Genomic DNA, 10,464 nt, shown 5'->3' with positions numbered 1-10,464 from the left:
ATTGTTGATATATCACACATACACACATATCCACCATCCATACATAGACAAAACTTGCTCTGGTAAAATAAATTCTCTCTTGTCCGTGCATTTCATCTCTTACAACCGCGCCTCTCGCTGATGCCCACACAAGCGCGCGTCTGTTTTATATGTTTGCAATAGTTTATGAAAATATGCAGCAAAGCGTCAAATTGTTTTGTGAAATTAGCTACACGGACAAAAATAAGTCGAAATAAGACGGATCCATTGAATATCCAGCCGAGGAGCATAGATTTTGAGTGAAAATTATACTCCGATGAAAAACGCAAGGTTTACGCACACTACTGCAGGCGCTAAGGGATGTGTACGTGTGTGCGTGTGTGGTTGGTTAGAAGGAGAGAGAATGATGGTGAGAGAGAATTTGCCCAGGCAGTACGAGAGGGTATATGCAACCGGCGTACGTACGCTAGCTGGTCGCAGCGTAAAACGCAACCATATATTATTTACCGGCGGATACGCTAGTATGCGTCACTCCAAATATCGAAGCGTTCGACTCAGCTGTTTCCCGCCACCCAGAATTCTCAGAAACCAACTGAGAGCCATCATACCGTGTTGTGCGTTCGGTTCGCTCGCTCGCTCAGAGGACGCTCGTCCGTTTCGTGCTTGTTTTTCTGGTGAGCTGCTAACAGCTACTACGCGGATTTGCGTCCGGTCGACGAGGTAAAAGAAATGATGCTTGATTGTGCTTCTTGGGTGAAATTATAACACGGTGTAGCCAAAGTGAGCGGTGAAAAAATCTGTGGTTTAGTGTTTGCTATATTGATTAGTTAGTGGAAATTGTGTTTTCAACATGGGAAGTAACGCTATGGTCATGTCGAACGCACCCAAAACCATTTTCCGTAAATCGCAAGCCATCGTGTCAAACTAGCAGAAAACGATAGAAATAACACATACCAATCATGCAATGGATTTATATACGGGTGTAGCTGAGATGTTCTGTGTATTGTAGGTGCTTTTGCACTGAGTTTGCGAAATATTTGACAGAAGTGTGTGGTTGCATTTGATGTTGTGGAGGCTGCGCTGTTGTAATCTATCCAAGTAGGCGAACTGTTTTTGAATGTTCCGTGGATGATATTTCCTGGCCATGCAGCTAGCGGCCGCAGGTGTGTGAACAGTGATAGTTATGTTTGGAAGAAGCATCTTCTCACGATACAAATGACGACAGGTGTTGAAATGGTATGGTGCTGCTCATCAACCTAGCTTGCAAGAAAGGATTTGCAGCGAGCGATCAGCTGTTACAGTGCAGCTTAGTGACACGATCTAGTCAGCTTGCCAGGGCCTGGCAGACTTGGTGTGGTGTAAATATCAGCCATATCATAGGATGCATGTGCCGAGAATGTGTGTGCCATGTGTATATATATGTGTGTGTGTGTGTGAATTGTTTGTGCATATGTTTGTGATTAGTTCTTCTGATTTGTTTTGATTCACTTCACCGTGGTTGCGGAAGAGAAGAGATCCAAATCGTGAATTAATCGGTGCACCTCGCAGTGTAGTAGGCTATTTAAAGAATTGTCTAAACAATGTTCGGGCTTGTTGGTGGGGGGATCCTTTTTGTTTTCAGAAAAGTAAAAGTAATCATTTATCAGCGCTGTGTGGCGTATGGTAAATGCGTCGCGTTCGCGTATCCTTAAGCTGCTGGGCAGAAGTGTGTGTGGAGTGTGAAAAGTGAAAAGCGCATTCTACGGTGGCCTAATTTAATGTTTTGATTCAGTGTTTGAAGATAAGAGTGCAGACAGAAAGTAAAAGAAGATAAACCTTACTGCAAAACATTTGTTTAACGGCATTGTGTGTTTGAAGTGAAAAAGGCATGTTATCCGCTCGGTTTTGCAACCGGTGCAAGCATAAAGGCAGTGTGCTGTGACGCAAAACCGTCGTCTATATGCTGGTTTGGCGAGCATCGCGCCACGGATGATGTCGTTGGTGGACGTTTGGAAAAGAAACGAAGAATCTCAAACGCAGAGTGAACACAATAAATTTCAAACCCAGTACCCAGCAAACTATATGCAACTGGACACGATGCAGGATATCATATGTGAGGAAGATACAGTGAGGTGAGTTCAATGACGATGATGATGACGATGAGCGATGCTATTGCACATGCTTGCCAGACAAGATATGAATTCATGAGAGGAAAAGGGTATAGTCTATCAAAAATCGATATTTTCATCGGGCGATTTGCAAGTCATACGCTGGTGTTATATTTGCGGTCCAATATTACGGCTCATACATGCAAGTACATGCTCTCCCCGGTACCTACGTATGGCCTACTGATTGTGGCTTTAGCAATGTACGGTAACTCGATCAGTCTATTCCCAGTGCTGTTGTTAAATGAAGGTAAAGGTACACGTAGGATTAAGAAAGCGACCAAAAATGTGGATGATATGCGCAAGTAGAATGAAAAGTATGAAGAAAATAGTTTTATGTGCTCGTGAACGAAATGCTCTTGAAGAGAGCATCTTTTGAAACTCGCGTCTATAGTGCAACGTGGGACGCCGCGTGGAGGCGTCTTTTGCTTTTAGAGTTGCACGAACGCGAGCGCGTCTGGTGGTGTGTTCTAGCAATGCGTGCCTTCGTGTGTATGTGTGGCGAAGTACATTTAAAAGGGAAAAGGCATTTTCTCGTTTGATGAATGCGTGCACGATGAACGCTCAGCTGTATTTCAAAGGTGTGACGTTTTTTTCAGTACTTGTTTTGTCAGATAAAAGAGAGTTTTGAGAATAAATTGACAAGAATTTTGATATACCGATATGTTCACGGTATAAAGGTAAAGAGATTACATGGAGAGAGAAAAAATGTATCTAAAGAAAATCATTTTCGTTTTGGATACATCGGTTGGCAGTTCCAAATTCAAAGCTCCTGCATACCATTCTCTCATTCTGATTAAACTCTCCCTGCTCTGTTCTTTCCTCTTTCCATCTATCCTATTTTTCATTTTCAGATAGAGCAATTCCAGGGGTTTGTTGTACTTTTCCACTAACACATACACGAACGCACTCCTTATAAGTGTGGTATAATTTTGAGATACACCAAGCGATGTGTGGACACCACTGTTTTCCTGAAACAGACGAAAAGGGACGAACCGATATGCAGCAACTGAAGCGTACAGAGATGAACGCGCTTAAATCCACCTGAGTGGAACAGGAAAAGTGAAGAACGATTTCCCCTTCCATCGTATATTCCCTATTTTGTGTGTGTGTGCCAGTGGTTGAAGTTCTCGCCGCTGTAGGGAGACGCATTTTTTACGTTGATTTCCCAGTCAAAACATAACAGGAACACGACCCGATGCGCACGGTGGTGCGTTTGGGCCGGGGCTCACCATTTATCTACGTCGGTATTGGTGTATCCTGCAGGGAAGCGCCGGGAGAGAGCGTCAATTCTAGCGTTGCTGAGCCTGAGCCATTTCGGGGCCAAGTGTGGTTGCCAAAGCGACCGACCAGGCACAAGCTGCTTCTACAGCTTGTACACACACTCACACGCAGTTCTCAACGTGTAACACTGAGTGTATGATTTTTTTTGTTCTATGTTTATGTATGCATGTTTGTGTTGGGTTTACTATTGGAAAAAGTCTCGTGAAAGGCGCTCATGTAATACAGGTAGGGTGCGTCTGTCCTATGATCAGATGTTAGCCGCCATATGTTTGGGTGTTGTTGTGGTGAACGATTATGCCGACTGAAATTTGTTCCATTTTTTGTTTGCTCGCATGCAAAAAGTATTCGTTTATTGCTTACAGAAAATGAGGAACAGAATAGCCTGATTAGAATGATATCTTTCCGGAAGTTATTACGGTGGGGTGTTACAAATAGCGCGAAGAACATCCCAGCAGAAATCGCGCGCGTTTTTTGTTCTGTAAAGCACTTCGAGAAAGAACGGAGACTGCAGACGGATTGCATAATTCTCATTTTACTCGGATTAGCATCATCATCTGATTTACAACAGCACATTGATAAACGAAAAGCAGAAGAAATAAGTAAAAAAACTCACGCGCAAAGGAGAAAGGGTAGTATTATTGGAAGTGTAACCGAGAGCGCGCGCACACCTTGCTCTGGGTTGGTTCCTTCCGTTTGCCAGCTGTAAAACGAACAGTCCTTTCGCTCTTCCTCTCTTCCCATCTCTTTCTCCAACGCATATTTTACACAGCGCCTGCCTTCAACAGCTGTATATCGAGCTCACGCGGTAAGTTTTGTGTTGTTTTATTGCCTTCGGCACATGCATTGCTCCGCCACTGCCGCCGCCCGTTTTCATCACTGCCCATGTGTTGTGTACTTTTGAACGGGCCACTAACACTCGCCCACTGTGGGGTGTGCGGGGTTTACGCCGTTGCTACAGCCCATGACACACACCGTGCCAAGCAATGACGACGACGACGGCGGCGGCGACGTTGTTTTGGTAACGAAATTACGCAGTAATTTTTATACCATTTCCTTCTCCCTTTATCGATAGCTCTTGTTGACGTTTCCTGCGTATGCGCACGAAAGAGATGGAAAGACGAAAGGAAGGAGCAAACGAGAGAGAGAAAGGTAGAGAGAGGAAGGAATACGACGAGAGTGTGAGCGCACGATGAGAGTGGGACAAAAATGAGAATAGAACCAAACAACAGTAGACGATTGGAGGGTAGTCCAACTTTGAAAAAATCATGTATTTTTTTTACAATATGTATAGCTATAGTACGGATTCACCGAAAAAAAAATGAAACAAAGTAACTTGTTTGGTTATTATATTTGATAAAATTTCTTCAATCAATGTATTGTGATGTATTCTTTTTTGTACATTGGTAGTGATCCTTACCATTTCAATTGGATCATGCATCACGAACCAACAGTGATTATGTAGACTTTCAAACCGTTTAACAAAATCAAGTCGCAAAAACAAATACCATTTTGTGAATACGAGTTGTGACTGTCAGCTGTTAGCGTTTTAAGACCGCACAGCTGAACCTGTAGGCACACAGTTGTGAGTATGTGTGTGTGTGTGAGACTGTATCAGTGTGGTAAGCAAGTATGGCGCCAAGATCGATCTACGATGCCGAACTGCTCTGGTGGTCGAACTAATAACAAACCTCTCACCCAGCTGTTGTTTGCTATTGCTGATACAAATGACGGTGGCATCGATAGGGTTGTTTCAAAATCAGAGTTTTGGCTGATGAATCATTGAAAATCATTGCAAAAAATGTAATATGAAGTATCATTTGAATACTATTTACCGTTATCAGGTCGATTTGCTTTTGACGAATTAGTTTGTACGGACATAATTTGAATTATAACAATAAATGTTCCTTAAATTTACTTTAATATATATTAGGCTCCCTAGTAGGTGCAATCAAGAGCAAGTGCAAAAGTCAATGTTATGATTTTTGAAAGCAAGCAACGATCTTCCCCTATCTTCCCGCTCTTCTTTTTTTCATTTTGACCCGGTCGATTGCGCATCACAATGCAAGTCGTGTGCTGTGCGTTCGTCTTAATGCAATTAGGGAACCCTTCTTATGTTACCAAAAGGCGGCGGTTCTGTGTCTGTTTCCTTGCAATGTGGTTTTGACTATAGTGCACTATGGGGGGTTGATTGATTGGGGGAATAAGAGAGAAACTGTACATCCCTTGTAACAGGAAGGAAAGTTATTGGATTCACCGAAATGGTATTACCAGTGCGTTGGAGCATAGTAATATAATTGCACGGTAAATTGAATTATCGTAACGCCTGACAGTAATGGATGCAATCAAAGTTGTGCAAAACACTTCCAAACTGAACTAGAATTACAACATCTTCAAACAGACGAATGAATGAAAAATGGGGAATTAATCTAAAAATAAACCAGGATAGAAAACATCAACGTACAACATACACGAAAATGAACGAACGAGAAAGTAAGTGCTTCAAATGGGTAGCTGCGTTTGTAGTTGTGTGAGTCAACCCACTCTAGTGCATTTGAATGCAGCTTACCATGACAACAGAGTGTGTGATACGACTTCGTGCCGGTAGCATGGTAGCAGCTTTGTTTTGTCAGCTGTTTTGTTTTGCCGCGGTTGTGTGCCCGCTCTTTCATTTGTTTTTATGGGTTTGTATTGAGGGCATACCTTTCAGTACAAGTCAATGCATGAAAGAAGGTTTCATACAGGTTAGAGTTCCATGATATTGTCAACAAACATTCAGTTACTAACCTATATCTGAATGACTGCCCAAGTCCCTTTGCTATTATAAGCGAATTTACTTTAATTTGCAACACCAAGGTTCAAAACAGCTGACCTGGACGTGGCTGTGTCGCAATTTTGTAGCATTCAAGATATAGCACTCGTTCAAGCCACTTGAAACAGTGCAGCTGATTGATCTACTGCATATGAAAGGAAAACCATGTAGCGAGAAGCAATTGGTAAGGCGGCGGCGTGACGAACGGGGGATAGAATCAGATGGAAGTTGTCACTATCATGAGTCAGATTTTTCTATCTCACCTACCGGATGCCCTATGCATCAAGGGGATCCACATTCTAGGGGTTCTGTCTGACAGTACTGTATTCCCGCACCCTCCAGTCTCTGCTCCTGCCTGCCCGTAATCGTAACAGAACCAGCTGGAAGGAGAGTGGTACAAGATTGCGGTAGTAATTACACACGCTAAAAATAGCCTAGCCCTATCTTCATTCAGCAGAACTGCGCACTACTACTACTACCACTACTACTACTACTAGCATTGCGGCGAATTCGCGCGCATCCGCTTGATTTCGTGATTGTTGCTGTTGTTGCTACTCATCACTTCCACCGAGTTCATCACCAAGCAACATGGAAAACAGCGTGTCGCGATAGTTGTCCCATTTTACGCTCGTACTAGCGGATGTGGGTTCATTTACAACGGTTTTGACACAACTAAGGGAACCAGTGAACGGAATTTATTTGCAATGAGTAGGAAAAGCAAAAGTGCATCTTAAGCCAGCCCTCTTGCCCATGTAATGATCGATCGTGCAATTGATTCTGTTAAGAAATTGTAGAGTTTGCTTTCACTTGTAGTCTGTTATCAATCGATGGTTGGAAATACAAAACGATTAAAACTATATTATACTAGCGGCTTATCATCAAACGACATTTATTTCATGCGGCACATGGTGCATGCAAGCTTAGTCAAGTGAACATTGAAGTTGTGCAAAATAGAGTTTAAAAAACATTGATGTCAAGTGTTCCGAAGAAACGCGACGATAAGCGGGCATGTTGGTTGAGCAATGGGTAGTGGGTTTAGCTGTAGGGCATCTTTCGAACGCAGTACCTATACCTTGATAAATCTACTTTGTTTTCAAGTATGCAGTAGTGAAAATTGTGTAAACCCAAACAAGAATATGAGTCAACGTAACCGATTCAAACCGGCTCTCCCCATGATATGATCCGCCAGTTTGTTCTTGGACGACAGCCAATGTGTGCGAGCGTGTAGTGCAGCTGACATGCACTAAGTTACACTGTATCCATGGCAGTGATAGTTTGTTTGTTGTTTGGTTGTTGTTAGTGCTATTGCTATTGCGTAGTGCAACTCCTACGCGTTTGCATCGAGGTGCTACAATGTTTACTGCAAATAAAATGTTTGCGCATTAAATCTCGCACCATTGTAGCTAGAGCAAGCTTAACCGCATAGAAAATTTTATTAGTTTCGCCCAGCTCGATAATCACACACACACACACATACACAACCACTTTTATAGTTTCGTTGAAATGGCCATAAATCATACCAACATGCCAGGCGCGTCATTTGTTATCATAGTGTGGCTTAGTAACGGTGAAAATAATTCTGAACTTGTAGACAACTTTTTCACGTTACCAAAACACGTAGCAGAACACGTCGTATGAAATTGAAAAAAACTATTGTTTTGAATTTGAATTGAATTTCCATTTATATATTTCGAACCTAATGGTTACATCCACTTTTGAGACTAATAATGAACGCTAATCTTTCAAATGAACTTTATAATTTATCTTTAGCTAATCTTTGCTGAACGTTTGAGTAGCATTGTGTTTGTGTTTTAATAAAATTGTGTTTTAATATGTCCTTTCACTATCAAACAAACCACTCTGTGCTGTCCTTCTTCATGAGTGGCAATAGATTTTCTCTTCCTATGCTTACGTTACGCTTGCGTTATAACAACATGACACCTTTTTTACAATTAACAATAGCACTGTAGTATTCCTGCAGTTAAATTTAAAAGATAAATATAAATCATTAAAAATATACTAGACGCCGATTTTTTTTTTGAATTTCATTTACAAAAGTACTATCATTTAAAAGCGTAATTACAAAAGAATAAACACACAAATTTATTTTAAAATAAATAAATTCATCTTGATTTTTCAGTAAAAGCTAAAAGTGTTGCATACAAGTACTAAACAAATTAAACAACAAATGTTTCGTGGCAATCGTGGTCCGAATTTGCGCGTTCAACTGCAAAAGGTGCAATTGTTTTCATTGGTTCTCACTCTAGCTAGCTACAGCTAGCGGCCTATCTCTGTCAGCTGCTGTATGCTGTGTTGCCACGGCAAGTTACAATGCATGTGTGCGGCTGTGGATGCTTTTGACCGGTGCAAAACAGCCTATCGTTCTGGCAAATGATCGTTATAGCGACCTTCGCGAATGTCTAGTTATCAAGTCTCTGCTACACTACAATCCCAGCACCTAGTTGTGTGCATGATTATGCATTGGAAGGTAATGATGATGATGGTTTCAATAATAGATAGCTGGCGCCGCTGCTGGATTGTGTTTTTGTTTTGCTTAAAGGTCCTACACATTTGGAATTAGCTAACCATTCCTATATTTTTGCTGTAGGATTGATGGTGGGTAATAGTTGATCACATGTGTTTGTACATAAATCGGATTCGAAATACTTATGACGTAGCAGTGAGATACAACATTTTTCCCACATCAAATGAATCAAGTGCATGCCAGTCTCACATAGTAGTTGTGCGCTCTTCCTTTACCCCTGCCGAAGGTGCAGCAGGTGATTTGGTATTGTTCAGCAACTGCAACTTCCAAACTCCCCATGCTTTCGTTGAGTTGTCCTTGCGTGCGTCATTTTCATTTAGCGTCGTAATTTACCAGAACGCGCGGCGCTTTGAGACGGGCGGGCTGGGCGGTAAAGAACGCTGTTGGCGCCAAAGGGCTTGCTGGACTGGGAAGTGTAGAGGTTTTTTGACGTGTGCGCTGTGTGCAATGTTTACCCATGGGCCGGTTGTTCGATGAGGGGTGCTGCTAGTGAGAGAGATGCAAAACCACTTCAACGATGAAATTGTGGTTTTACGATAGACACATACCCACATACATCAAAAGAATACACATAAAACCATCCGGTACACTTTACTCACGAGGGACACGTTGTGCACATGAATGGTTGCTTGTTGGATTCAGCTTTTGAACTTGCCTTGTCTGAAACACGTCAAACACGATCGATACGATGGTGCATTCTTGAGGGTAATATCGATTGATTTAGGCATCAATGTGTATGTGTGCATGTACTAAGATTTGTTGTAACATGTATCGGACGAATTTTCCAAGGAATGTCTACACCCGATAGTATTGCAGCTGACCTGAACAAAGTCTTAGACCAGTTATTAAATGGCACCCGTTATTCTTAGTACAAAGATTACATCAGTACTAGGTGAACGATAACGATAATCGCTTTACCGGTGTAAACGTGTAGTATAGTTACACAGTACCTTCTTACAGTTATGTATCTCTAATAGTTTATCTAGATTTTGTTTACTCGCAGATATTTGGCTTATCATAAATGATGATAAAGACTGCGAGAAAATGTGTCATTGTGTGTAGTATTTTGGGTCAGCCAAGATACAACAAATTTTGAGTGTTTAGTTTCGTTAATTGTGGTTTAGCTCAATGCTTCAGAGCTTATTGTTTAAAATTATCAAGAAATAAACGTAGTGGCTTCTTACTACTAGTCTGATTCTTGATGCTTTGCCCGATAAACTTATTAATATCTGATGGTTGTGTTTGTCACCCCGGTATGCGATAACGTACGATTTATCGGTATCACGCTTTTGCGCCATTATCTGGGCTACTACGCCGTGCTTCGCGAAGGGAAAAAGTACAGTTTTCTAGCAAAAAGCTTACCGAGTCTGCGTGTAAAAATTAGGTGCAAGCAAACTACTCTATCTATAGCCACCCAGCTGGAGAGACCTAGACCACCCCCCCTGTAGAGGTGTCAGGTGTGTGCACGTGAGATGACAGGAATGGAGGCGCCTTTTTACGTCATGATATTGTGCGCACACGCTGGAATGAACGCCGGCTTTTTCTCTCTCGCGGGTAGCGCTCTTGGCTCTTGGAGCCGTGGTGTATTGGTAGGAGCTGTATTGTGAATAGCCCGTAAGACTGTGTGTGTGTGTTAGTTAGCACTGTGTTGGGCGTTATCCGGCTGAACAGAATAAAAACACGTGTTTATAACATGTGTTGTG

At 42.0% G+C, this 10,464-nt stretch overlaps 1 protein-coding gene across 4 annotated transcripts in view; it reads left to right on the top strand.

Moving 5' to 3' along the window:
• Positions 1-560: 560 nt before the first annotated feature.
• Positions 561-10,464, top strand: part of LOC120903340 (bromodomain-containing protein DDB_G0270170) — a 69,452-nt gene continuing 59,548 nt past the window's right edge. The window contains exons 1-2 of one of the 4 annotated variants that reach the window (XM_040312715.1): positions 561-699; positions 1,751-2,090. In XM_040312715.1, the coding sequence (XP_040168649.1) occupies positions 1,948-2,090 (143 nt within the window). In that variant the 5' untranslated portion in view covers positions 561-699; positions 1,751-1,947. Of the gene's footprint in view, positions 760-1,600; positions 2,091-10,464 lie in introns of all 4 variants that reach the window. The other 3 variants (XM_040312712.1, XM_040312714.1, XM_040312716.1) reach the window with 3 other exon arrangements.

Source organism: Anopheles arabiensis, chromosome 3 (genome assembly GCF_016920715.1).
Source record: "Anopheles arabiensis isolate DONGOLA chromosome 3, AaraD3, whole genome shotgun sequence".
Taxonomy (NCBI): domain Eukaryota; kingdom Metazoa; phylum Arthropoda; class Insecta; order Diptera; family Culicidae; genus Anopheles; species Anopheles arabiensis.
The sequence above is the reverse complement of the archived record's forward strand: the minus strand, read 5'-3'. Positions and strand labels throughout refer to the sequence as shown.